This window comes from Dicentrarchus labrax, unplaced genomic scaffold, assembly GCF_905237075.1.
Source record: "Dicentrarchus labrax unplaced genomic scaffold, dlabrax2021, whole genome shotgun sequence".
NCBI lineage: Eukaryota > Metazoa > Chordata > Actinopteri > Moronidae > Dicentrarchus > Dicentrarchus labrax.
This window is the reverse complement of record NW_026136708.1, coordinates 413544-440766: the sequence shown is the minus strand read 5'-3', so window position 1 is coordinate 440766 and position 27223 is coordinate 413544. Positions and strand designations below refer to the sequence as shown.

Sequence of the window (27223 nt, the reverse complement as noted above, 5' to 3'; positions counted from 1 at the left end):
AAGCCAAACCCAATACATCCAACTCTCCTGTCCTTGGTACTATCAGTGGAATGGAGTCAAAGCTTTACCTCATGCTCCTTCTTGAACTCCTCCTCCAGAGACTTGAACTCGTCCAGCTCTCTCCTCTCCTCCAGCTCCTGTGCCAGAGCAGCTTTCTCTTTCTCCAGACTTTCAGTCTGCTCTATGAACATCCCCAGCTCCTGCTTCAGATAGTCTCGCTCACCAACCACCATTTCCTTTAACACACAATTAATTTTTTTTAAGCAGCAGTAAGCATTCCACCCGTTTCTAGCAGATGTTGCAAAAAAATATACAAATAAACAAGTCATCCATGAGCATAAGGTTATGTAGCTATTGTTGCCGTAAATTGTGCAACAAATATTCAATATGGCAAAACTTTTGGCCTTTAAACGCAAATTAAATTTCATTGACCCCTCCTTTTTGCTCTGTGCTCCAATAACAGTTAAACAAGACAGAACCTTGGTCAACTTTCTCCTTTCCTGTACTTAGATATGCTATGTGCTACACTAATCTGTGTTGAAAAGACAAGCACATTTTGAAGATGGTTAAAAGATAAAAGCAACATATTTAGCATCTTAAGCTAGCTAACTAATGTTGAAAAGTGGAGGCGCTCCATCAAGCATTACCTTCTCTGAAGCCAGAGTTTCACACAGCTGGATGGTCTCTGCAAACTCTCTTCTCATCTGGAAAAAAATGGTATAAGATTAAAAAAATCAATGGTCTCATGATGAGTTTGACAAGCATCCTCTAGGATTAGGACTGAGGATTTCTCCTCTTACTTGGAGACCAGAGAGCAGGTATATTAAACACAGCACACCTGTTCATCAGTCGCACTCTGAGTGTGGCTCTGCTCTTCCAGCTGTCTCTCCAGATCTGCCACTCTGAACTCCAACATCTCCACCTTTTCTGCAGCCTCCTGTTTCTGCTGGGCCTCTGTTTGCAGCTGCAGCTCCAGCTCAGCTGCCCTCTGTTCTGTCATCTGTATGTTCTCCAAGGCCTCGTTTTTCTGCTGGGACTCTGTTTGCAGCTGCAGCTGCAGCTGCAGCTCGGCTGCCCTCTTTTCTGCAGTCTGTATTTTCTCTAAGGCCTCGTGTTTCTGCTCGGCCTCTGTTTGCAGCTGCAGCTGCAGCTCTGTCACTTTGCCATCTAATGTGTCTACCTTTGCCATTGCCTCCTCTTTCTGTTGACTCTCCATTTCCAGCTGCAGCTCAAGGTGAGACAATTTCCCAGAAAGCTCCTGCATCCGGTCTGGAGAAACAAAGTCTTTGGGACTGGAAAAAAGATAAAACATACAGGTTAATAACTTGTTCAACCACTGTGAAACAACATTCAAAGACTAGCATTAGCTATGCTAGTTAAGATTAGCTGGAGTATACAGGATAAGTACATACAGAATACAGTAAAATGGCACACAACAAACTCCAGGAATGAATGCACCATTTAGGGGCTCATAAGTATAAAGGTGAGGTGTGCCACAGATTGAGGGGCAGATTTGCATTCAGTTCTGTTTATACTATACTGGGTGTCAAAAAAGTTCATGTTCATCATCATCAGTCACTACTATTAGTGTAGTTGTTGCTACTGTTGTTGCTGTGCACCTGTCTGTCTCTGTGTCTGTCTCTCTCACCCCAACTGGTCGAGGCAGACGACCACCCACCTAGAGTCGGAGGATCTGTCCTAGGTTTCTGCCTTTTAACAGGCAGTTTTTCCTTGCCCCCGTCGCCAAGGTCTTGCTCATGGTGGTACTGTTGGGTCTCTGTAATTAATGTTTTAAAAAGTTTGGTCTAGAACTGCTCTATTTGAAAAGTGTCCTGAGATAACTTCTGTTATGAATTGGCACTATACAAATAAAATTTAATTGAATTGAAAAACAGACACACAGTCATAAATGTTGGGCTGTACATAGACCCTCAAAGTCACGTCGATACTTTCAAGTATAACTTGGGTTTGTGCAGCTACTGGGGAAGTGAATTATGGATGATTAAACCCTAATGATAATCCCACGGTGGGGTGATACACATACTGTGAGACCACAGAAACATGTCAACTATAACCAGTTGTATTAGACCAGAGGATTTCCGATTCCGACGACTCAGATTTGTATCACTAATATTATACAGTCTTCTATTTGGGAGAAATTTCTGATTAACTGAACTGAGAACAGGCTGTTAAGTGTGTAGGAGAAACTACATTGGCCGTGTAACTTGGGCATGCAGAAGGTCCTATCTAGAGCCAGTATTTCCATGTGTGTATATGTGTGTGTATATATTATACACTACCTATAAATATTATATTCCAGTTCTTACAGTAGATCCTCCATCCTAAATGTTACACACTGGACCTTTAAATTTGCTCTGAGGACTGTTGGCAGAAAGACATTCACCTGTCACCAAAGCTTCGAACAGTCACAGAGGCCTGACTCATCTCCATTTCATCTGACGGCTCATCAGGAATCCCCCAGTGAGAGTCAAAGCTCTCATCATCTGTTAAAACATACCGTGCATGCATTCAACCATTAACAGATAGTGCAGTTTATGTGCAAAATTGGAATTATAAGGAAATTTGCGGTGTGCATTTACTTCCTCCTTACCTTCGCCCAGCTCCATCAGACAGGAGTGGTCTGCTTTCCTCTTCCGAGTGAAAGATTCTGCAAAGCTGAGGTCAGATGGTCCACAGCCAGACTGACGGGCAAGTCTGAGCATCTTTCCTCCCCACGTAACCCTGCGTTTGGGCATCTCAAAAAGATGACACAGGTCATTATGACTATGATAATGAGGAGAAAGCTGTAGTCTACCTTAAGTTTCATTGTGTCATATTTACCCTTTGAACAGGAACAAGGTTGGAGCTGGTCACAAGCAGTTTGGTCAAGTTTTTGATCCTGTCCTGTTGTTCTCTCTGGAGTTGATCCTTCTCTTGGAGCAGCTGGGAGAGAACCTCCTTCTCTGTCGCTGTGGTCTGTGTGACTGAAGAAACCTGTAGGGAGTGTCTCCACAGGTCAGTGTGTAGAAGTGCTGCTGTCATGTGACTTGCAACTTGCGAAACAGAACTTGACTGATAAAAAAAAAAGTGACACTTGCCTCATTAAGACGTCGCTTGAGGTCTACAATTTCATTGCGATACCTTTTGAGCAGAGCCCCGTCATCGGACACCTCCGTCACATGAGGGTCGTTCTTCATTTTCTTTGCAGTGCTGGCAAACTGATAAAACATGCAATGCAATTTTTTAAAAACATCATCTGGTTGATTTCTCATGTTCAATCTGCTAGTTGTTGTTTTAAAAAAGGTCCAGTGTGTAGGATTTAGTGGCATCTAGCGGTTGCAGATTGCAGCTAAATGAACAATGCTTGGATCAGTATTCGACGACCTGGGAATGAGAACAGGCTGTGAGGTGTAGGAGAAACTACGGTGGCTGTGAAACTTGCGAAAAATGCAAAAGGTCCTATCTATAGCCAGTGTTTGGTTTGTCCATTCTGGGCTACGACTTGCAGCATCTGTAGATAAAAACGTCTCATTCTCAGCTAACAAAAACACAATTATTCTTATATTCAGGTGATTATACACTAATAAAAACATACCTATGAATATTGTATTCTATTTCTGACAATAGATCCTCCTTAATGTTACACACTCGACCTTTAAACTCATATAACTGCACTTTCTGGGAGTACAGCTTTGGATGTTGGGAGAAGATTCAATCTTTACATCCAACTACAAAGCCGCAGTGTTTCATCTTGCATAGAGGGAAAGGAGAAAACCTTATAAAAGGTATGTTATGGTAGAGATAATAGGAGGTGTGCATATATCACCAACCTGAAGTGTACTGAGGGTCTCATCTAGAGTGACAGGAGTAATGGTGCAGATGATGACTGTTTTAGCATTCCCACCCAAGGAGTTCTGCAGGATTCGGGTTAGCTTACTGTCTCTGTAGTTGGTGAAACCCCTGAAGAGAAAGAATCATATTTAGCAAACACAAGGCTGTTAAAAACTGTTTCTTGTTGCTCTGACAACAGGTCCACATGAATAATAAATAGTGCTGTCAGTTTAACTCGTCAATTTTTTTATCGCGAGATTAACGTTCTTTTTGACCTAGCACACTTTGTCGTTTGTTTTTCACATGCTGTTGCAACAACTAGTAACGTTAGAAAAACTACAACACCACACTGAATCTAGCTAGACCGGAAACAAAACAACAGGCACGCTGCACACACTTATTTAAGAGTAGTAGCCGTTACATTCCGAGTGGATAGCGAGCGCGAGACGCCGAAATGGATGGATTCCTTGTTGTCTGAAAATGTCAACAGGCTTGTCTGTTTGAGTAACTGGCTCAAAGCAAAGAAGCAGTAGGGTTACCTTTTATTGGTAACTGTTACTGTTCATTCTTTCTGAAATAAGAGGCTGGGTTGATGAGCCTCTGTTGAATAAAGAGCAGTAGCCTGACTGCTATGTTCAAAGCAAACTTGAGAAAAGTATTAAGCCATGGTTTAACTGCACTATAGGCTGAGTCCTAGTTTACCTTACATGTGTACTTTGTAATTTTATTTTGTATTGCCCTGTTTTGATCCCTTAGAAAGGGCTGTTGAAGGGCTGTTTGTGTGACAAAGTATTTTTTCACCCTTTTATTGATGGACAGTGTTACATTGTGTGAGATATTATTTGCTCCAAGTGAGAATGTTAGTGTGAAATTGAACACTACAGTATATGCCAATGTTGTTTTCAATAAAAACAACATTTGCACAAAACAAGCCACTTTTCCAGGTTGAGCATTAAAATGAGAAAAAAATAATGGGACAAAAAGAAATCAAGGGACATTTAGAATAGATAAAAATGTGTGATTAATCGCAATTAATTGCAAGTTAACTATGACATTAACGCAATTAAATATTTTAATTGTTTGACAGCACTAATAATAAACAGCTTTGAATGGCCAAAAACCCCCCCAAAAAACTCAAATAGTCAACATTCTAATCTGATGCCCTAGTTATCAATGTAAAAAGAACATGGACTTAGGACAGGCCTAGTTTAGCATATAGAAAGGAAGCTGGGGGAAACAGCTAGCATGGCTCTGTCCAAAGTTTAAAAAAATACACCCACTAGAACCTCTAAAGCTGACAAGCACATTGTATCTCTACACAAATGTAAAAACAACTATTTGTGGTTTTAGTGAGAACTATTTCTAGGTAAAAACACTTTGGGCCGGTTTAGTCCCATTGTGCCCGTACAGAGGGTACTTGGTGGATGGATGCACTATTGTTTTTAAGGAATAGTTCCAGCTTCTTATTTCACTCTCAGAAAGGACGCAGATACACATATTTTCTAAAATGTTGAAACTCTCAGTAAGAGTGCTACAGAGTACAATCCAAACAATTACAGAATGTATGACATGTACAATTCATAGTAGAAACCGTACGTTATATTAACACAAGTGCAATAAGTGCACTGCGTGTTCATTCTTTACTCACTTCTGGCCTTCATCTGTCAGTTTCTTGATCACTTGGCCAAGTGTGAACAAGCTGCGATTGATGTTGCAACCTTCTTTGAAACGCGTGCCTAGGATATCAAAACAGATGTAAATCAGATCACTGTAAACTCAGTACACACAATATCAGGCCTAGCAAACATATCACACAGCTTCAACCAATACAGTTTATGGATTTAACTCCACCGTACCTTCAGCTCCTGTTTGACTTGCTCTCTCAGATCCAGCTAGATCAACTAAATTCTAGAAGAGGAAGCAAAATTGCTTAAATTATTACTGCAACACAAACATATAGAAAACAAGCCAATAATAAAAAATGAGCTAGCTTACCAAATGAGACACAATAATGGCTCCATCAGCATTTTCTCCTGATGCTGGGTCACTCCTCTCTCGGCTTTCCAGGATCTAAGGAAAGCTAAATGGTGAGAAATCCATATTTGCTCAGAATCCTGCATGTTACTGTATGTTGTGGTGTTGCTTACCATTCTGAAAATGGTGTGTGAGCGGCTGCTCCGCTGGTTCATTTTAGTCTTTCCATAGTGACGGTTCTCTACAGAGGCAGATTGGGCAGAAAACATGTTGTTGTCACAGTCTGCAGTGCACACTATGTGGGGATGATTCTTCTGTTCTGTAATAACCTCAGGTCTTACTTTCTCCTTTCCGAATCCAGGACAGGGCTTGTGCAGGAGACGTAACCAGTTCCTCAGTCAGGTCAGCTACATAGATGTTTTTCTATACGCAGTAATTGTCAAGACACAATCTCAATGGTCATGTACAATAATAAAGTACATCTCGACTTTGAAGTGTATAACTATGGAGCTTAGGTCAAGTATAATACTCTAAATCATCTCTTAAAAGGGGTTCTCCAGTGATTTAGTAGTACATAGTGGGGGACATGTGACAAGTATTTAAAAAGATATTCCAAAACGGATGCAGTATAGGCTAATGTGTCCTTCCTTTTTTCAATTATCATCTGAAACGGCAGTGCCTCCGGTTTGTAACAGAGGCTTTCTGCTGAAAATGTGGCATTTAGAGATAATCTGCATCCAACATTCTGATAACCGGTTCCATCTGAGACCTGGTTCCTGTTTAGCAACATTCCCAGGTTAACCGAGATCCAGCGCTTACAGATTTCTTCTCAAAGCTGTTGTCTCCTCACTGTTTTTGCTAGCATCGACACAACGACATACAAAACCATTCACGTAGCCGGGTTCTGATTTTTAGCTTGCACTGATTGTCACTTGAAATAAGATCAATGGTGGCAGATTATGTTATCTGCTGCTAATTAATCCTGTCAGTAACTTGACAACAGGCCTAAATGCAGCATGGCTGTTATCTGGTCACCATGCTCAGCCTGTGTTTGTACTTGCCAAAGATCATTTGTTTGTCATTGCTCTTTTTGCATTTGACTCACCCTAAGTAAAATGGTCAAGCTGATTGCAGCAAAACTGTTTCTTAGAATAATCATTTAATATTTTGTTTAGAAGGCTGTACCTAATGTTCATCAATCAGGCTTTTCAGCCAACAAAAGGTTATTATACAACTAAACTGAATGTTTGAGAGTTGTTAGTTCTAACTTAAAATGTACAGTATGCAATTTCTGTCGCTAGGGGAACACTCACATCAAGACAATAACAAAAATTGTACTGTGAGGTAGTGTAAGACCGTGGGAGTTGTTGTCTTCATTGTTAAACAACCACTATCTGACCTGACTAAGGCAAAAATCAAGGTAATCTATTAAAGTTGTATTCCTGTTATGTTTAGTCATGTTTGAAACTTTCCTTCCTCACTCTCTGATAGATCTTGTGTTTACACAGAGGTTATAGCAACTAGAGCCAAGCAAAAACATACAACGTGAACTGAATAAAATGACATTTCTCTGGGTTTGAACATTGTTGGAAACATTTGGCATAATGGAGGTACACAACTCAACCACATATAGAACATAGAGCTAGAGTTTATAGACATTTTGATGCAAAAATTTAACATATTGTAGCTATAAATTATTTGCAAATGTTGAAAGAACTAAACCTAAAAAGATTTGATAAGGGATCCAGATATGCTAGAATGCCCCACTTACATTGATTGTCTCTCTGACTTCCAAGGGTTTTCTCTTCCAGCTGTCAACAAGCAGATCAGTTACGGTCTCATTGTAGATTTCCATGTAAGAAACCCTGAGAAGGAACTCCTTCTTTGGACACTTTGGGCAAAAGAGTAGTCATTTGTTAGAATAAACAGTGATTACATGACAAACTATGGCGTGTTTCAAACATGTGATGCAATTCTTACATTTTTAATGGTTTGGAAGACATCTTCCACAGCCAGAGGTATGACCCCAGGAATACGGTCACTCCCCATCATAGTGAAAGTCTTTCCAGAAGATGTCTGCCCGTAAGCAAATATAGTTCCTGTGGATCCATCACAGAGAATATATATACACACACACACACACAAATATAAACACCACTCAGCTACAGTAAGTATATGGAACATGTTACCAGAAGACAAGTCTCTCTGTATTCAGTTTCCATTACATACCATTGTATCCTTCAACAGAGGAAACAACCAGAGGCTTTGCAATGTCCTGGTACAGCTGATTGGTTGTTTCTTCAGCAGTGAACACTCGGTCTGTCAACAACAGAGGAGAACAGTGAACGACAGTAGATTTATATTACCATGACCCTATACTAAACATCTCAAAGAAACCACAAAATCTAGTAAATACACTTCTTAATCCTGTACATCCTGCAAAACATACCGAAACTGAAGCTCTTGGTGGAATTCCCATCATCAACCTGATGAATTGATTTCTTATCAGCTTTCCAAAACAGCTGGACGGGCTCTGGATTCTCCGATACAGCACTTTCTTCCCTGTAACAAGGACACACATTCAGGATATATTACCAGGAAACATTACCAGCATTTCTCAACAACATCTTCAAGAGACAAAGTTGCCCTATGAGAATGAATGTGGAAGCACAAGCTAAAGCGAAATCTAATATTTGGAGGAGATTCAAAGATCCCTTTTGTTCACCGTATTACCCCCAATTATTATGTAGTGACAAGTATATGTGAATAATATCACAGATTAGGGTCTTGATTCTCAAATGCAATGTGACAAGAGAGGACCCTCAACATCCCCTCTTCTCTGAATACAAACCTTTGCCATTGGGAAGAAGACACAATGCCAAACTGCAAATCAGACTTAAGTCATTCTTCCCAACATCCATCAAGCTGCTGAATTCAAATACTAAATCTAGAGCTAAATATGTGCAATAAATATACAGGCAGCTTAGCACTCAAATAGCTCTATTCTATTAGTTAGTAACCACTAGCACCATCGTCAAGTTAAAGTTTCAACTCGTCTTCCAGACAAGGCTCTAATGTGGTCGAGTCCAGGGGTTCCCAAACTTTTTCATGTCCAGAACCCCCACAAAAGATGCACGGTAGACCACGGACCCCCAATTTGAAAGAATTGTATCTTTAAGAGTCACATCTGAATATATTTCTACATTTGAAGATGACTTCAGGGGAAACCCAATCGATAAATTGATAATAAAGCCTTCATAGTCCAAAAGTGATCAGACTAGATCACTATAATTTACAATCAAACCAAAACGGCCAACCATATTTCCCTCCTTGTTGTTCCAACTTCCAAAAAATGTTCTGAAAGTTTAAATACTCTATTCCTCCTTTTGCTGGGGACCCCCTACAACCCCCTCATGGACCTCTGTCGGTCCCCGGACCCCAGTTTGAAAAACCCACTGGTCAAGTCTAGTCTTGTTGAAGCAACAAGTAACGTAAACGTAGATATGACAGCTAAAGCTCCACAGCAACACTAGCGTTAGCTTAACATTAGGTTAGTAAGCAACATAAATAAAACGTTTCATTTGTATTTGTAAAACATAAACAACATTTACCGTTGACGCTAGATAAACAACTGTCATTATTTACTGAAATAAAAACTACTTATTTACGTTAACTTAATTCAAAAATTTCGCTAACAACACATTATTAGCAACACTTTTAACAGTCGGCATTAGCATTAAGGCTAACGTCAGGCTGGCTGTAACTGACTGGCTGTTGGCTCAAACCTTACCTCTCAATGAGCGGACGGACTCGAACACATACTTTAACAGCCGACTCTTCTGTCATTTTTTCTTTTTGATAGTCGGCCACCAAAGATAAACTCCGCAGGCTAACTAACGTTAATACATCTTTCACAGATGATAACGATGATAACGCCTAACCCGCGAGCGCACTGAGTGAGTCCCTTCGCTATGTTCAAATTCTTTCTACTTTGTTTTGATTGGTGGACGTCACAGGCGGAAGGATCCATATGGGATGGCGGGGAAAACACCGCTCGCGCTGAGCTTTAGTTACACTTGTGCTTTTTAAAAACAATTTAAAAAATGTTTAATAGCTCTTATAGGCAAACATGGCTCCGAAGGCAACATTTGTTTGTTTTTACAAAAATTTCAGCAGAGAAAAATGTGGTCGCGCCCGACTGGTGACGTAAAATGCGACTGGCTTGAGTGGCGTCATCAACCCGCGACCAATACCGTATGGAAAACACATGAGAAAGTAGTGGAGTTTGTCGTTCAGTAGAAGTTGAGCGTTTCCAGTAGTTTCCAGTAGTTTCCAGTAGTTTCCAGAAAGCTAGGCCCGGTTTGTTGACATTCAGTGTTAATATTGTCCTAATGCGGGAAGGCTGGAAGTATAGAAAAGGTTTTTGGGGCGTTTGAAATGTCTCTGTTTCTGGTGAACAGGTAGGAAAGACTTATTCTCTTGTTCCAGTCACATTAATACATGACATTGTCACTGTTTCTTAAGTCAATAGTACATTATTGATTATTGATTACAGTTGCTCAAGTTGCTAAACAAAGATAAATGATAAGAGAATAAGAAGCAAACAATGTCAAAATGTGTGCATTATACTACAATATACACAGCAATAATATTCATAGAAAAATAATAATAATAGAAATATTTATAGGCTACTACAATATATAACAACGGTGTAATATTTAATAATAATGCATTAATAGTGAACAATATAATTATATAATTGTAACAGTGTAAAAAAAAGTTTTTCCTGCAACCAGAACAGTGGGATCTTAAATGTTATTGATCACAGTCCCTGTAATATCCCACATCATAACACTCAATTTACATTTACAACACTGCTATCTAGCCTTGGGGTTTAAACACAAAAATCAAATTGCATTAAATTTTGTCATGTCGCTCACAGATATCTCGGAGAGGAGGATGATGGGAGTGCCTCCAAAGAGTCTCGGTCCCAGGCGTTGCTGGCTAAACTGCAGCAGAAGGCAAAAGAGAAGCAGAAACAGAGTGTGACTGAACAGAGACAACACGTGCCTGAAGAAAAGTCAGAATGGCAGGATGTCACAAAGAAGAGAAAAGCCGACAAGGACCATAGTCAGGAGCATCAACACCAGAAAAAGAGGAAATCAGAACAGGACTCTGATGGCCATGATGAGGCGGTCGAAGAGAAAAATAAAAAGAAGAAGAAGAAGAAGAAGGATCAGTCAGGTGTGTGCTTGTTCAACGTTGTGACGATCAAGATCAGCAATCTCAATTAAAAGTTCAGTCTAGGGATGAAAAGTAACTAATTCTTGCTCTAGTCACTGTGCGTCTTTAATGGTTATATATGGCCCACCAGACTCCATTGACAAAACTGGTCATTTTATGTAGCAGATGATCAGCAGCATTATTGCTATTGCTCGTCACCAGGCTCCATAGACAAAAACGGTAATTTTACTTTTTTACTTAATTCAAAGTGGACAGAAACCAAATAAAACTCCCAAAACAGTCTTTGATAGTCTTTCCACTGTTCCAACAATCACCAGCTCTGGTTTGGTTGAAATAAATCCTTAATTCACTGATGAAGATGATAAAAACAGCAGTTCCAGTCGCTCTACTCAGCTGCACATGGAGCAGACCCCTCATGGAAACAAACCACAGAGAGGCTGCCAGAGCCACACAGGCAGAGGGAGTGTGACACCATGACTGTATCTTTACATAGAGAATAATTGTTTGCTGCTGTCTTAATCTAATTAAGATAGCAGCTATACATCTCATAAAAGCTTTAATGATAATAATACATTTTATTAAGAGAGCATTTTCTAGGAACTCGAAGACACTTCACATAAGTTACAAAGGAAAAGAAAATGGTAATAAAAACAACACACTAAAAAAAAACACTCAACAATGAATCAAACATTAAAAGCAGTTCTGAAGGTGGATTTTGATCAGTGATTTAAAGGTTGATGGATCAGTACAGTCTGTTATCTGTTTGGGGAGAGAGTTCCAGAGGGAGGGGGCAGCAATGGAGAAGGCTCTGTCTCCCCAGGTACGATGCTTGGTCCTCAGTGGTGGAGAGGAGGTTGGCATCAGAAGAGCGGAGGCTTCGGTTTAATGTAACTCTTTAGATAGTCGGGTTACGAGCTGGTGTGGCTTCTGTAATGTACACACCTGCATAACAAAAATACGCCTGAGAGGATTCCGTCTGTGTTTGGATTTTAGGCGGTTCAGTTAAAGGTCTTGCAGACACTGGTGAGACAGGAAGAGATGAACAGAAGGATGCTGGAGGAGAAGTAGAGAAAGCAGAGACAGAAAACGACACATCAAAACAAACCACAGGGAAGACTTCTGCTCCAACTGGGTTCACAGTTCTGGGAGGATTTGAGAACAAACCAATCCAAAAGGTACAGTGATTGGTCAGTGTTGCTACAGGGTCAGCAGTGTCTTTAGCGGTTGTCCTTTGGGGTTGATCCAGTGTGCTTCTGTTCACAGGTCCACAGAGTCCTGCCTCAGTGGCTCGCTCAGCCTGATGTGATTCACAGAGACATTAAAAGCAACCTGGTCCCTGTCTCTGACATCCCAGGACTTTCTGCTCAGCTGGTGAAAAAAATACAAAGTAATGGAATTCAGCACCTTTTTCCAGGTAATGACACAGGCAGCTATTATCTGTGAATTATTTACAGGAGCAACGTGTAATTCCTGGCCGCATGACTCTGGGTTTTTATTCCTCCACATGTGCACCTATTCCTCTGGTTTGCCCTGGCTCTTTCCCAGAGCAACCCCGGGCTGCAGTAGCTGTCTGTCAGCTTGCAGCAGGTCTGTCCCTCCGTTCGGCCCAGTTCTCCACTTCTGCATCCTCAAGTTGGACTAAGGACAGACAGGAGTGGTGTAATAAGACAGTGCGGGCCACAGCTAGTCTGGTTAGCATGCTAATTTAAGTAGATATTTCTGTACAACACAATACTTAGACGTACTTTTTAAAAATGTTTTTAACAATCTTAACTCTTAACTCATTAGCTAGAGATTTGGCCAGATCTTACACATTGCTCCTTTAATATTGCTGTTCTCTAGTCTATGTATGTCACATACTGTATGTCACATCAGTGTGATATGCTTCATTGGCTTGTTAAAATAAGTCCTTATAACAGATATCTGTGGTGTCTGTGTAGTGGGAAAGGGGGCATGTGTTTTGTGGGTGGGTGAACATTCATTATGAAGGGATGTTGTGATTTAAGAAAGTTTTGGAGCTCTGGTGTATTGAGTAAAAGTTAAGTAACTTCTTCACAGTGCAAGCGGAGGTCATCCCGGCCATCTTGGAGAGCGCGCAGCAGGGGCTGCTGATTGGACGAGGCGGCTACAAGCCCAGAGACATTTGTGTGTCTGCACCAACAGGAAGTGGCAAGACTCTTGCATTTGTCATACCTGTCATACAGGTGAGCTGCCCATCATACAGCCTGTAAAGGCACGGCTGTATGTGTATGTGTGAAAATGGAACATGTAAAGAGACTCCAGTTGAAATAAAGCTGTTCTCCACCATCAGGTGCTGACGGAGCGGGTGGTGTGTGAAGTCCGGGCTTTGGCTGTGTTGCCGACCAAAGAGCTTGCCCAGCAGGTCAGAATCTTTAAAAACAAAAGTCTGGGTCACACAATCCAGTAACGTCTGCACCATAGATAAAAAGCTGATATGTTCTCCTGTGCAGGTTTGCAAAGTGTTCACATCATACACTGAGGGGACCTCTCTGAAAGTGGTGATGCTGGCCGGTCAGAAGACCTTTGCTGCAGAGCAGGCTTCACTCTCGGAACACAGGTGAGTGCAGCTTCATAATAACGACACTCTGCACCACTACTGTCTGACATTTCATTTTGTAAAGGAATTTTAGGGAGGAAGAGTTTTAGAGCCAGCCATAAAGGGAAAAAATGAAATGGGTAAAAAAACGAGTATAGAAAAAGTATTTTGCATTTTGATAACAAATGCCAGGAAATCAGCGGAGGAATGTGTTGTTTTGTTTAGTTTTTTTGCATTTCAAGAATAAAAAGTCTTCTGGTCCTTCAAATCAAGTCAGGACCCAATCTCCTGATGTCCCAGTACTTAAGGGGTTTATGCGTACATACAAATATAAATTATTATTATTATAGTATTAGGAAGAACATATGAATATCAGACGAAGACTTGGTGTTTGTACAATATTTGGGGAAAATCTCATATCTTTTTTCTGATTTTTCTTCCAGAGGGGGCATGAGACGCAGTTTGGCAGACATTGTTGTGGCCACTCCAGGTCGACTGGTTGATCACATCAACAAGAACTCAGGCTTCTGTCTGGAACACCTCAGGTTTCTCGTGAGTTCATAAATAATAATAATAATAATAACACATTACACTTGAGTTAAAAAGGAAAAGAAGAAGCTGGACAACTTAAACAAAACACAGCAGATAAAACTGTCATTGCCCGCCATCCACCAATGTGTGCGCTTTTTATCTTTCATCCATCCCAGATTATTGACGAGGCTGACAGGATGATTGACAGCATGCACCAGTCTTGGCTCAGTCAGGTGGTGAAGGCGGTGTACAGATCAGGGAGTGGACCAGAAGCCATATCCATCTTCAGGCGGACTGAGCCAGCATATGTGACAGCAGCCAGGTGAGTCTGTGTATAGTCTCTGTTCAGTGGATGGAGTTGGATAAACAAAGGACATACAAGGTTCAGCAGCCTCAGAGGGGTTGCTAGGTGTATTTTTTAACATTGGGCTTCGTCTTTATGCTAAGCTAGGCTAACCACGTCCTGACTCCAGCTCTGTGCTGAAAGGAGTTTTCTTCTCTTTGTGTTTACATTCAGCGTTTCTCTTTAAATTTGAAATGAGTTTGTCCTCTCAGTCTGTCTCCACCTCAGATGCCACTGCAGAAGCTGCTGTTCTCTGCCACACTCACACAGAACCCAGAGAAGCTGCAGCAGCTGGGCCTCCACCAGCCCAGACTCTTCAGCTCCATCCGCAGCCAATCCAACACCACACCAGCAGCCCCCACCCAGAAACAAGACCGCTTCGACTTCCCCCAGGGTCTGACGGTAAGAGGTGACCTTCAGGGAGGCACACATGGAAATGCAGAGAACTGTGCTGTCAGAGACTGGTATCACTTTGTTCATGTCTCTGCATCTATGTTGTTAGGAGTATTACGTGCCCTGTACGTTAAGCAAAAAGCCCCTCCTCATCCTCCACTTCATCCTGCGCCTGAAGCTCAGCCCCATCCTTTGTTTCACCAACTCCAGAGAGACTGCACACAGGTCAGATTAAACTCATTTGTTGTTCATGTTTTCAGCTGTCCAGTGCTGCAGACTCCTTCAGTGGCCTTACTATTCTTGTCCTCCTCAGACTTTACCTGCTGGTGCAGCTGTTTGGTGGAGTTCAGGCTGCTGAGTTCTCCTCCAGACTCTCTCCTGGTGAGAGAAAGAAGACACTGAAGGAATTTGAACAAGGAAAGATCCAACTGTAAGTGTGTGTGCACGCGCGTGCATGCAGGGCAGTACATTTTTTTTTATATATACTTTATCGATCCCCTAGGGGAAATTGTTCTGTTTTACTCTTTTATATACACGCACACACAGGCTGAAATGCACACTTCACACACTTGTGGACATGCAAACAGGGAGAGAGATGGTGGAGAGATGGGGCGCCCCATGAGCAGGTTTTTGGGGTTAGGTTACCTTGCTCAAGGGCACCTCGGCAGTGCACAGGAGATGAAACTGGCACCTCTCCAGCTACCAGTCCACACTCCATATCAGGTTCCCAAGCCAAGTCCCTACACACTGAGCTATTGCCACCCCAAAGTAAAAGTCTTTGTAAACCTGTATGCAGACAGTGACACTGCCTCAGTGATCAATGAATGACAGTAACGTGTCATCCTGAAGGTTGATCAGCACGGACGCAGCTGCCAGAGGCATTGACGTCAACGGGGTCAAATGCGTTGTGAATTATGATGCACCGCAGTACATCAGGACGTACATTCACAGGTGAGCTGTCTTTCAAACGCACTGCTGGACAATGTCCTCAGACACTGTAAGGTTTACTGAGGATGTTTCTGTCAGGATTATACTGCAGGTAATCCTCTGTATCGTGTGGTGACTGAGACTTTGTCCTGGTTTCTGTCTTTGTTCAGGATTGGAAGAACAGCGAGAGCAGGGAAAGCCGGCCTGGCCTTCACCTTCTTGCTAGGAGTACAGGTGAAACACTTACTACGGACTAATATTTCCTCCCAAAATTCCGACATTTTCTATCATCCCAGGAACTGCACTCTTTTTTTACAGTACCAATATGTTATATATTTTAAAATAAAAACCTGTTTTCCTGTTATTATATTTCTATGCGAACGGGAACAACAAAAGGGTTAGTATGGGTATTCCCAGGAATCCTGTTTCCTGGGATTTAACCCTGCAGGGGAGAGAGGTGACATGAACAGTATAAAACAACGTTTTTGGTTCTCAGGAGAAGAACTTCCTTCAGATGGTGGTGGAAGCAGGAAGCCCTGGGATTCAGAAGCAGATCGTCAAACCTGAGAACCTGAAGGGTATGGAAGCCCGATATGAACAAACGCTGCAGGAGCTGGCCAACGCCATCAAGGTACCATCTCAGACACGCTCAATAAATATTAAATATTAAAGAGGCTGAATATACTCGCTTTAAAAGTTTTCTGTGCATCTGTCTGTGCATAATGACTGCGTATGACTGAATGAAAGCAACTCTTGTTTAATCATTAGCTCAATGCACAGCAAGGAATTTGTACACTGCTCTGTTTCTCTCCACAGGATGAGAAAGCCAAATAACAGAGCCACACTGGCACTCTCCTCTGAGCTGACATCTTATGAGGATCACGTTGCATTTTCTTCAGTTGTATTTGTAGTGAATTTATGTTGTTTAATAAAACATAACAAGTGTGTGTGTGTGTGTGTGTTGTGTGTGTGTGTGTGTGTGTGTGTGAGATGAATCTGGTGAGTTGAGTTGCATAGCACCAGTGCCCACGTTAATAACCCAACACATAAAAAGTAGAAAAGTCATTAAACACTGCCTGTGAAAAGGTTTCATTAAAAGAAAGTAATTAGTGAAAGTTAATTAAAGCAACGGCTTTAACTTTATGTGGGTAATGAGAGTGTTAAAAAAAACTTTAAAGGGAGTGTACAGTAGTGGACTAGTGTAAGTAATCAGTCATATATAATCATGTATGGATTCAGAAACAATGTTCAGCTATAATTTCTGACCAGAAAAATAATATTAAGTGATATTTCCTCATCTATTTTTGTTTTGTTTGACTGGAATTCAATTTTATTATTTAATGAAATTTTACTTTAACTTTTAAAATATTTTCTTTTGGACTTTGTCCCAGTGAGACTATTATTCCAATATAAAGAAACAGCAGCATTGTGAAAGAACCAGAAACCAAGTACCTGACATGTTCTAGCCTTGGATACTTTACATTGAACATGATCCAAGCAGTGTTTTTTCCAGGGAGTCATATATTTTTGCTTATAACAGACCCTTTTCACAGCAGCAATTTTGACCTGAAATAGTAGGGTAAACATTGGTGTCACCAATGATGCCAATTAAAGTTCCAGTCAAACAGAATCAGAGTGTTGTTCTTGTACATGTTGACTCACTGGAAAGGCTCTGCTACACTAACTGGAACAGAGCCTTCATTAATACCAACTAACACCTGTGTTTACCCAACCATTGTATGTCATAATAGCTACTATATACTAACACGGATTTCAGTAACCTTTAATTCTCGGCTTGTAGTTGAGCGGAGTTATTCTGGCAATCATGTGAGGTCCCAATTCAGCCATTATTCTATCAATAGTTTTTTATCAGTGTTATAAATGTCATTAATTCCCAGAGCTCAAAGTAACACCTTCAAATGTCTCTGACCAACCGTCCAAAAGCCAAAGAGCTCCAATTTACAATCATATAAAACAGTAAATAGATAGATAGATAGATAGATAGTTTATTTATCCCGAGGGAAATTCACGTCAAGTATGATGCTCATCACACTGAACATTGTGCCTGCCTTTATTTTGTAGTTTTAGCTTATTGTTGTGTTGAGAAAGCCTGGCAGGTACATTTAAGAATTTAGAGAAAACTTGTCCATTGTCCTTGTTTCAGTCCAGCCAGGTTATAATTCACTCTGTCCTCGCAGTATATAATCACACACACACACACACATCAGTCCCATTTGGAGGTCTTTCTCCTCATGTATCTCTCTCCCTCACTGTCGATGGCCTCGTATAGCTGCTGGTCATTTTCTTTGATGGCGTGCAGGTAGCCCAGGTAGCCCACACACAGGGTGATGGTCACCAGTCCAAACACCATCACTGGTTTGTTCTGCAGAGTAAATACAGCTTCATGTTAGAGTGGATAGGGAAATAACTCCTGTTTACCACCAGAGATTTCCAGGAGGGGATGGATTGCACAGTTAATGTTAGTCCAAAGAGTCTGAAGGTGGATTCTTGTAAATGCCATTAGGAGCACTAGAATGAGCCAGAGGAGTCATTGGTCACACACTGTCTGTCTCATGTTCTACTGTCAGGATAAAGTGAAAGCTTCAGAAAATGTGACAAAAAGTTATTTTTTATAAAGGTTACCTACTGCAGCTTTAAAATCAAAGTTATCTTCAAATTACATGTGAGAAATTCTGGGGAAACAAAACCGTCAGGAAATGATTTGCTGGTACATTAGAGGACAGTCCACTCAGCTGGCTGTGGAGAGGCTAAATGCTAAGCTAGCTGTGGAGCAGAACCGTTTGTGCTTTGCTCAGCGAACATCAGTGTCTGTCTGTCTGTCTGTCTGTCTGTGAGTCTTACAGGTTTTATGAAGAGCTCAGGGTTGACAGCTCGGAACAGGGTGGTGGTCTGTGCGCCCCGCAGACCGGGTGTCCTGTAACCTTTTTCCCCGGGACTCTCCTTCCCTTTACCGACCTCTTTCTCTGACATGTCCGAAACCTACGCACGACGGCTCTGAGGGAAAATACACGACCACAGAGCTCCAATAATGAGCCTGACAGGGTTCTTGGACTACGCTATCTCCCTGACAGCAGCCATGTTTCAAAGTCAAAGACGACTGTGACCGGAGAGGAAGAGGAAAGCAGAGTAACGTTATATACAAGTTGAAAGTTCACAGCGCCCCCTGTGGAATGAGAGGGAACTGGCACATTTGTTTACATTGTGACTATTTAAAGGTCCAGTGTGTAACATTGAGGAGGATCTATTGTCAGAAATAGAATATAATATTTATAGGTATGTTTTCATTAGTGTATAATCACCTGAATATGAGAATCATTGTGTTTTTGGTACTTGGACAAGTGCAGGTTGTCAGTATGAAATAGTTATGACAATTTGATGCATTAAAACAAAACCAAAATCAAACACTGGCTCTAGATAGGGGCACTGGTCCTTTAAAATAGTATGAACTGTTAAAATCAACATGGTTTGAGGTTAGGTGTCCGAATGGGCCAAGAGTGAGTTTATAATTATAAGGTCTTGCTCATGGTGGTACTGTTGGGTCTCTGTAAATAATGTTATAAAGAGTTCGGTCTAGACCTGCTCTATTTGAAAAGTGTCCTGAGATAACTTCTGTTATGAATTGGCGCTATACAAATAAAATTGAATTGAATAATGAATGAATGGATGAATGGGTCTGTAACTACGTCAACAGATGCACATTAAAATCCAAATGACTTCAATGAGCTTTCTGTAGATGGCAGGCGTAGTTTAGTGTAAAATCATATCAGAGTAGGGTTCCGGAGATATTTTATCCTGGGCTAAAGCAACACTGGCACACTGGCATACATTTGGCGCTCTTGTCTTATAAATGAAACAGGCAAGTTTTCTGTTTTCTTTCATTTTGGTTTTATTATATGAGATAGAAAATGAAAATCAATCCATTCTTTAAATTTAACTCATCCAACTTTGCCTGTAAAAAGTGCTTTGAATTTTAATTTAACTTTAACAATGCATCATATTGATACGGATCCTGTGTTTTGTATGTAAACCAAATATTTTACTCTGAGAAGTGGATTTAGTACCAGAGTCATAGTACTTCTCTTAAATCTACTTACTTAAATAACAGATTTATGTTTTTTTCCTTTTTAAATTGAAAATGAATGACAGAATATCCAGTCAAACCCAAATCATATAGGGGCTTCCTTATCAAGAGAAAATTAAACTTGCAAATGAAAAAACTGAGTTTTGAGGCCTTTTCTATAAATTCTATTTTGTGTCAAAAAATGCTTTGAAATCCATCCTTTAAACTTTTGTGACAAAATCTTTTCTTTATAGAATAGTAAATCTATGGAACCCTTAAGGGGACATGGGCAAAAAACCCACAAAAAAATCTTTAGGTTTGTGGTGTGCAGGGACAACTATCCCCATATAAATCGACTAAAACAGATTTAACTTACATTCAACCATTGCATAGTCAACAGCACACTTTAGCTGAACAAAGCATCAATATTAACTGACCATGGTGTGGGTTTATTGAAGGTAGACATCTGAAAATACATTATAAAGTGTAAACATAGATCTTTTTATAAAAGGTCGGGATTGCCAACTTCAAAAACGTTCATTTTTCAAAATCATAATTTTGACATAGAATTTAAGAGCAGACAGAAAAACAAGTGGTCATTTAATTTTCATTTTAAAATACAAAGATACATAGACATATCCTGAGAGAGACAGGATCACCAAATATTGAACTGGCATTGTGCCAGTGCTGCTTTAGCAGGGTAAAATCTCTTTAGAACCCTGGTGGGGTTTTCTTGGAGGTAGACATCTGAAAGTACATTATAAAGTGTAAACATAGAAGTTTCTTTTTCTTTTTAATTTTTTTAAAAGGTTGGGGTTTAAAAGCTTTTTTGCCACATAATTTGACTCAGAATGAAAGAAGATACCTACTTTTTTTTAAACGTAACACTGGAAGTTCTAATAGTGTAGTGCAAATTTATTATTTAGATGGGAACAGCGCCTCCCAGTGGTTGGAATAGCCTACTGCAAAAGTCCAACTGAATCTCCTCATTGATGGCTTTGCACTGTAATATAACCTTACTACAGAATCACATGACATTATTATTAGCAGTATGTATGCACTGAAATTGTATGAACTGAACAATTAAACTGATCTTAGTGCACACAACAGGAATATATGGACCACGTATTAGAATAAGCTCTGGGAAGAGTGTAGCAAAATAAGAGACACAGACACACAGGCCTGGGGTTACATGTATTATTCAGCGGTGTAACATTACCTGACTCATCAAAGTTCCATGTGTCAGTGCAGGTGGGAGACTAAGGACATAAAATACAGTGGATACAGTGTTTGCCTGAGGTTATTTCAGTGTTCTCCTCCCCCACACTGAACAAGGCAGGCAGCAGATATTATTTGCATTAGACAGCACCATGGTGATGCTGTCTGAGTACACACAGGCTTCACTTCACACAAGTTCAACAGGTGATCTGTAGGAAAGCTCCTGGTCACACAGTTTCCAGTAAATGACTGTAAACTCTGAAACAAAAGAGAAAGCATGTAATAGAGCTACTATCACTGCCTGCTGCCTGTGATGGTTGGATAAGGTGTGGCACAGAGTGGTGCCCTGCAGGTGTAGGTGCAGGCTGAGGACACGCACAGCCCAGCCGACTGCAGCTGCTGTTACTGAGGGGCTCTAGAGCACCGCCGGTAAGTCCTCTGCTCTCACTTGTGTTTGATAAAACTCTACTTTTCCAGCTTTTCAGGAATGCTTTGACCTTTTAGTAAGATGTTCCTCTGTTGTCAGTAAACACACAGTGAAGCACATCACAACTGCTTCTCTCTCTAAACGTTGTTAATAGTGTATATATAGCTTTAGAATTGCATGTGGTAGTCTATCTATATATATTATATATGTATATATCTATATACAATATTCTTCATTTTCTATTTCTATTAAATCTTGTATTTTTCTTTTCTATTCTTATTTCATCTGTATTTTCTTATCTATTGTGTTGTGTTGTATGTGGAGCTGCTGTAACAAGCTAATTTCCCCAGTGTGGGAATAATAAAGTCTATCCTATCTCATTTGAAAGGTCACTAAATGACTTACCCTTTACCAACCTGCCTGCCATGGTCAGATCCTGTGACCTGATAAGGAATTACTGCTATGTTTTAACAAGATGTTACCAGCTGTCAGAATAAAGTAATACAATATGAAACAAAACATTTGCAATGGGGAGACATCTGAAAACCATAGCCATGTCACCAGACTGTAATGGGTTACAGAATCTGGTGTAACACTGTCTGTAGTCTTTACATTTCCTGAGCAGAGCCAACCGGGTACAGCGGGCAGCTGGGAGGGGTTGTTGGTGTGTGTTTGAATATTTGCAAATTTGTTTGTGCCACTGAAGCACAACAGAGTTCTTGGTTACTAGTTTACATGATTGTAGATTACTAGTAATACTATTTCTTTCCCCAGTAACTAGTAGTGTAACTGATTACTAATAATTTTCAGTAATAATATTACAGTTACCCCCCCAAAAATATTAGTTACAATGTTAATTTAGTTGTCACCCCCTACTAATCTGAAAAACAACAATCCAACAACATCCTTGGATTCATTTTTGTAATCATGGAGGAACCTAGGTTGGAGGATGGAAATTCTGGAAATAATAAACAAAATTGGATTTTAATCGTCATCGAATTTTGGGGAGAAAAGACACAATTACCAATATTGTGAGGAGTAGCAGAAAAGTAATATAACTAGTACTGAAACTCATTACTATTGGCAGGGAGTAATAGGTAAGGTAATATACAGTAATAATATTACTTTACTTTTTACAATTGAAAAGAGTAACAAATAATAATGAGTAATGCATTTTGAGTAACTAGCCCAACACTGCTGGCCATAGCAAGTGTGACAGTGAACCTCCAGCACTACTGAGTATGTTTAGTTTTAGAGTAATGCGTTCTGTGTAGGACTTTAAATCCAATGAAACCTCTGCTTCCACAATATGTTGTTTTATTTTATTCTCTGTAACCCTTTGGCGACCCCAAGAAATGAGCTTGTGACCCCTTTGGGGGTCCCGACCCACAGACTGAGAACCACTGCTGATATAGTCTTAAGAAACCGTAGTATGTTTTGAAATTGTCCACACTCTACGGTATGAAATCATGTTACTGTGTGATAATACAGTGCAGACCTTCTCTATAATCTACATTATTAACGACATTACCAAAGAATGATGGATTTATAGGCTTCCTTTGTCATAGAGGTTAAAGCTGATGCATTACTTTCATAATGTAGTGCAATAAATGCAAGGAATGTGGAACCGGTTGGGCGGGATCCCAAACTACTTTTGAACAACAAACATGTAAAAAAACAAACTAAAATTGTTCGGTAGCCGCTGTTTCAAATGTACAGTCTAATGTAGCCACATATATCATACTCTGTGACCACAGCCTATGAGAAAGCAATACATTCTGCTATCTCAAACTGGATTGGCTAGTTGTTTCGTTATGTAAATAAAACTTTTCCCATTCCAAACTGGGGGCCTGGTGCTGCCCTTCTCCGTGATGTTGCAGTGCTGATGGGTATTTGAATGCAAATCAATGGCTTCCAGGAAAGCTGGCCATCAGTATTGTATATAAAGTATGTCATGTGTAGTAAGTGTTTAAAAAGACTTGCTGTGCCATATTTAGTATATATTTAACTGTTGGTGTATTCCCTGACAGGAGACTCTGAGGAAGATGAACTGGGGCTTTTTGGAGAACATCCTCAGTGGGGTGAATAAATACTCTACTGTGATCGGGCGCATCTGGCTCTCAGTGGTCTTTCTCTTCAGGATCTTGGTGTACGTAGCGGCGGCCGAGCAGGTGTGGAAGGATGAGCAGAAGGACTTTGTGTGCAACACCCAGCAGCCGGGCTGCGAGAACGCCTGCTTCGACCACTTCTTCCCCATCTCGCAAGTGCGCCTGTGGGCTCTGCAGCTCATCATGGTGTCCACCCCGTCCCTGCTGGTGGCCCTGCACGTGGCATACAGGGAGCACCGGGAAGCCAAGCACAGGCGGAAACTGTACCAGGACAAAGGGAGCATCGACGGAGGTCTGTTCTGCACCTACGTCGTCAGCCTGGTGTTCAAGACGGCCTTTGAGGTGGGCTCCCTGCTTGCTTTCTACTTCCTGTACAACGGCTTTGAGATGCCCACGCTGGTCCGCTGCAGCCAGAGTCCCTGTCCCAACACGGTGGACTGTTACATTGCTAAAGCAACAGAGAAGAAGATCTTCCTCTACATCATGGGCTGCACATCCATTCTGTGTATCGCTCTGAATTTTGTGGAGCTCATGTACATTGTGTGGAAACAGTTGTGGAAATGTTTCATCAGGCGGTACGCCCCTGTGGAAGAGAAGCCTTACAGCAACTGCCCACCACCTGTTTCCATAGTCAACAAGTTTGCCTCATCTGAGGCTACCGTAAACACAGGGAATGGTGGCACACAGCCTGCATCCACAGCTGAAAACCTGCCAATCCAGTCCTAGAGGATGGGGACTGACTCATGTTACCAGCTCAGAATGAAACCACAGTGAAACCACAGTGAAACCACAGTGAATACTGTGCTATGAAAAAGATTGAATTGTACAATTGGGCCTAAATTGAGAAAAGCTATGGTGACATGTCATATAATTTATTAGAATGAACAGACTCTAATTACAGATATTAATGAAACATACAGTATGTCATAATTTTGATTTGTCACTCACATTCAGCACCCCTCCCCTCTGGTTAAGTTTTACACGTTACGATCATTCACTCATCAGGAGGAGCACTGTTTAGCTTGTGAACACATTTGTATGTCCTGTGGCTCTGGAGGAGTTGTCAACTCTAATGATGTCACTGTGATGTCATCAGGCTAATCTCAGGTTGGGCTTGAAGATTGCAAATTTTCTACAAAGGCTACATTTTTTGTGCATTTGAACGGAAGCGCCTTTTCTGCCAATGTGATGGGAAAAAACTGGAATTCATTATAATGAGAACGTTTCTCAATATTTTAATTTAGTATCTCAAAACAATGAAAAACCTTCTCAATATCTTTGGTATATTGTCATTTTGAGATAATAAGTCATTACTTTGAGAAAGTTTTTCATTATAATGATTTAAAGAATTATTTTTTTTATCATATTGGTGGAAATGGGCTTCCATACATTTGTGTGTTTACCAGGTAGGGAAGGTCTAATTTAATCAAAGACTCCATCAAGTTGCATTATGTGAAATGTAGGATCCGGTGTTTTTGGAGTTTGGACTATTCCAAGTGTGCACAGACTTCTTTACTTGGGGGGCCAACACTGAAACTTAACGGTGGACAAGCCGCCCTTGGCTAACTAAGGACTAAAGGCCAGGATATCTCAGCCTGTGATTCTTCAATTTTGACCATTCGTTTCTTCTTTTCTTTTAAATCTGTCTCTTATGAGTCCCCAAACTTCATGGAAGTGCAATATTGATTAGCAGTAGTAACATAAAAACCTACTGTTATGCCTTGTTGTACCAGGAAAAGCACAGGTGAAAGGTAAACGATGGCTCATTGAGTGTACCAGTAAGCCATGACAGTCGAGAAAGTTCACTGTAAGTCAATTTATTTGGACAGTCTGCCTACAGAGTATTTGTTTTTGGCGCCTTAACCTCACCAAACCTCAATCGTAGTGATATAATATCAGAAAAAGTTTGCTGAATCCCAACTAATAAACTGTTGTAATGTTACAAATACTCTTACTGAACTCTCCCTGTCAATACACGTGCTAGAAAGAGTTTTTGTTTTGCTTTTTTAAACACCACGCCGAAATATTCATATTTCCGCTTCGGATGCCACGATGCCATCAAGCGGGATCTCTGGTCGTAATCAGTCCTTCACTGACCAATCAGCGTTCATTAGCAGAATGCTAGCGCGTTATGGGCAACAACAACTCGTCCTGTAAGAAATCAAAAGGACATAAGTACTCGTTCATTCAACTTTCTGCCTATAACCCATGTTGAACTTGCAAAAACTACAATCAAATCTGAGATTTCTCAACGACAATCAGGTGAAAGAGACAAATTTTTTTTTTTTTTTTGGGCCTTTTTCATGCCTTTATTAGATAGAGACAGCCAAAGATAGACAGGAAAGGTGGGTAGAGCGAGAGAGGATGACACGCAGCAAAGGGTCGCAGGTCAGATTCGAACCCGGACCGCTGCAGCACCTCCATATATGGGTCTCCAGCTCTACTGACTGAGCTAACCGGGCGCGCAAGAAAGAGACAAATTTAGCCGTCTAGCTCAATAGATTCCCATTCATTCTGCACTCATGGGCGATCACCCCCAGTGGAACTCTGGTGGAACTGCAACCAAAATTCAGTACAATGGGACTTAATAGGGAGTGGCCAGGCTCTCTGTAGACGGGCTCTGGTATTACCCACCTCAGTAGACATTGCTCCACGTGAAAAAGTTGCCCGGCAACAAATGCACATCAGCAGCGGTAGAAAGGGGGAGGAGGGTGCCGCAAGTGACTTTTTTTACGACAGTTTTGTGAAATATACGTCCCAGAGCTGTAGGGACAGCTCGCTGAGAAAACGTGACGACAAAAGTGAAAACCAGCGAAGAAATGGCTAGAGTTGCCAAGTTCCCCTTTAACATTGAACACTACAATGAAAATTTTGATGAAGACTTCCAAACCAATTGTTATTTTGACAGGATGTCAGACATCAGACATGCAGACTGCTGTTTAGCTCTCATATGTATGGGGAGATAAATATGAAACTTTAAACAAATTGTAATTTTATGATTTAGTTTGTTCATGTAATTTTACATTGGACATGTATATTCACAGGCTATTTTTTGTAACTGTATTCATTTGTAAGTGTATATTAAAGAAATCTAAAATAAACTGGAAAAAATGTACAGGTTTACCAGGATGTGTGGGAACCCTGACTTTGTAGTTGTTATAGCATGATCAATAAAATGTTTTCTCAAAAACACATTTAAGGCCTAAAATTCAGATTATTCTATTTCAGACATTTTAAGAGCCCAGACACCCTGGGATTTGAACAACTTGCTCTGAAGTGCATATGACATGGTAGTCCTTTGTTTTGCAGGGATAACATTTTGGAAAATACAGCCTGTGTAATCTGTTTTCCACAACAAAACTTTTTACACTTTGTATGTGGATCAAACAAATATTACGATGTGTTGACTAGCATTAGCTTTAAATGAGTTGGTCAGTGTATAGTATTTGTTTTAACTTCAGTCTTTATTCTAAGCTAAGCACCTGGACACATGTTCTAGTTCTAGCTCATTTGTTTTTTAATAATTGAAAAACTTCCAAATCAAATCAATTTCCATTCAGTGTGCATGCAGCAGCTCCAAACTTACCAT

The 27223-nt window shown here is 40.7% G+C and overlaps 4 protein-coding genes and 1 long non-coding RNA gene across 9 annotated transcripts in view; 3 read left to right on the top strand and 2 right to left on the bottom strand.

Moving 5' to 3' along the window:
- Positions 1 to 9786, bottom strand: part of cenpe (centromere protein E) — a 30239-nt gene extending 20453 nt beyond the window's left edge. For 4 of the 5 annotated variants that reach the window (XM_051409860.1, XM_051409863.1, XM_051409864.1 and 1 more), the window contains exons 1-18: positions 9596 to 9786; positions 8255 to 8367; positions 8035 to 8124; positions 7786 to 7904; positions 7577 to 7696; positions 6147 to 6228; positions 5979 to 6046; positions 5827 to 5901; positions 5688 to 5739; positions 5480 to 5567; positions 3831 to 3960; positions 3099 to 3218; positions 2842 to 2994; positions 2612 to 2756; positions 2405 to 2504; positions 839 to 1292; positions 648 to 704; positions 69 to 236 (exon numbers count right to left, since the gene is read on the bottom strand). In XM_051409860.1, the coding sequence (XP_051265820.1) occupies positions 69 to 236; positions 648 to 704; positions 839 to 1292; positions 2405 to 2504; positions 2612 to 2756; positions 2842 to 2994; positions 3099 to 3218; positions 3831 to 3960; positions 5480 to 5567; positions 5688 to 5739; positions 5827 to 5901; positions 5979 to 6046; positions 6147 to 6228; positions 7577 to 7696; positions 7786 to 7904; positions 8035 to 8124; positions 8255 to 8367; positions 9596 to 9651 (2190 nt within the window). In that variant the 5' untranslated portion in view covers positions 9652 to 9786. The remainder of the gene's footprint in view (positions 1 to 68; positions 237 to 647; positions 705 to 838; positions 1293 to 2404; positions 2505 to 2611; positions 2757 to 2841; positions 2995 to 3098; positions 3219 to 3830; positions 3961 to 5479; positions 5568 to 5687; positions 5740 to 5826; positions 5902 to 5978; positions 6047 to 6146; positions 6229 to 7576; positions 7697 to 7785; positions 7905 to 8034; positions 8125 to 8254; positions 8368 to 9595) is intronic. The other variant, XM_051409862.1, reaches the window with a different exon arrangement.
- Positions 1751 to 19477, top strand: LOC127368803 (uncharacterized). Its single transcript, XR_007885884.1, has 2 exons — positions 1751 to 1798; positions 19384 to 19477. It is a non-coding gene; the product is annotated as an uncharacterized LOC127368803 (long non-coding RNA).
- ddx51 (DEAD (Asp-Glu-Ala-Asp) box polypeptide 51) lies at positions 10041 to 16747 on the top strand. Its single transcript, XM_051409904.1, has 16 exons — positions 10041 to 10265; positions 10748 to 11049; positions 12043 to 12224; positions 12313 to 12463; positions 13108 to 13253; positions 13361 to 13432; positions 13521 to 13627; positions 14050 to 14158; positions 14314 to 14459; positions 14693 to 14882; positions 14983 to 15098; positions 15187 to 15303; positions 15723 to 15824; positions 15971 to 16034; positions 16297 to 16431; positions 16617 to 16747. Exons 1-16 carry the CDS (start codon positions 10243 to 10245, stop codon positions 16632 to 16634), a joined length of 1980 nt encoding a protein of 659 aa, XP_051265864.1. The 5' UTR covers positions 10041 to 10242; the 3' UTR covers positions 16635 to 16747.
- On the bottom strand, positions 17789 to 18941 carry smim8 (small integral membrane protein 8). The gene is made up of 2 exons (XM_051409961.1): positions 18663 to 18941; positions 17789 to 18183 (listed from the first exon to the last, which is right to left on the bottom strand). Exons 1-2 carry the CDS (start codon positions 18789 to 18791, stop codon positions 18025 to 18027), a joined length of 288 nt encoding a protein of 95 aa, XP_051265921.1. The 5' UTR covers positions 18792 to 18941; the 3' UTR covers positions 17789 to 18024.
- A 1639-nt stretch (positions 19478 to 21116) lies between the features above and the next one.
- Positions 21117 to 26828, top strand: gjb7 (gap junction protein beta 7). Its single transcript, XM_051409958.1, has 2 exons — positions 21117 to 21528; positions 23557 to 26828. The coding sequence occupies exon 2, from the start codon at positions 23572 to 23574 to the stop codon at positions 24358 to 24360; it is 789 nt and encodes a 262-aa protein (XP_051265918.1). The 5' UTR covers positions 21117 to 21528; positions 23557 to 23571; the 3' UTR covers positions 24361 to 26828.
- The last annotated feature ends 395 nt before the right edge of the window (positions 26829 to 27223 follow it).

Bases quoted from the DNA above. Each gene is read 5' to 3' on its own strand.
- ddx51 (XM_051409904.1), top strand. From the start codon at position 10,243: ATGTCTCTGTTTCTGGTGAACAG. The intron at 10,266-10,747 runs GTAGGAAAGACT...TGTCGCTCACAG, and splicing joins TCTCTGTTTCTGGTGAACAG to ATATCTCGGAGAGGAGGATG. The intron at 16,035-16,296 runs GTGAAACACTTA...TTTGGTTCTCAG, and splicing joins CCTTCTTGCTAGGAGTACAG to GAGAAGAACTTCCTTCAGAT.
- smim8 (XM_051409961.1), bottom strand. From the start codon at position 18,791: ATGTCAGAGAAAGAGGTCGGTAAAGGGAAGGAGAGTCCCGGGGAAAAA. The intron at 18,184-18,662 runs GTAAGACTCACA...TTTACTCTGCAG, and splicing joins CTGAGCTCTTCATAAAACCT to AACAAACCAGTGATGGTGTT.
- gjb7 (XM_051409958.1), top strand. From the start codon at position 23,572: ATGAACTGGGGCTTTTTGGAGAACATCCTCAGTGGGGTGAATAAATAC.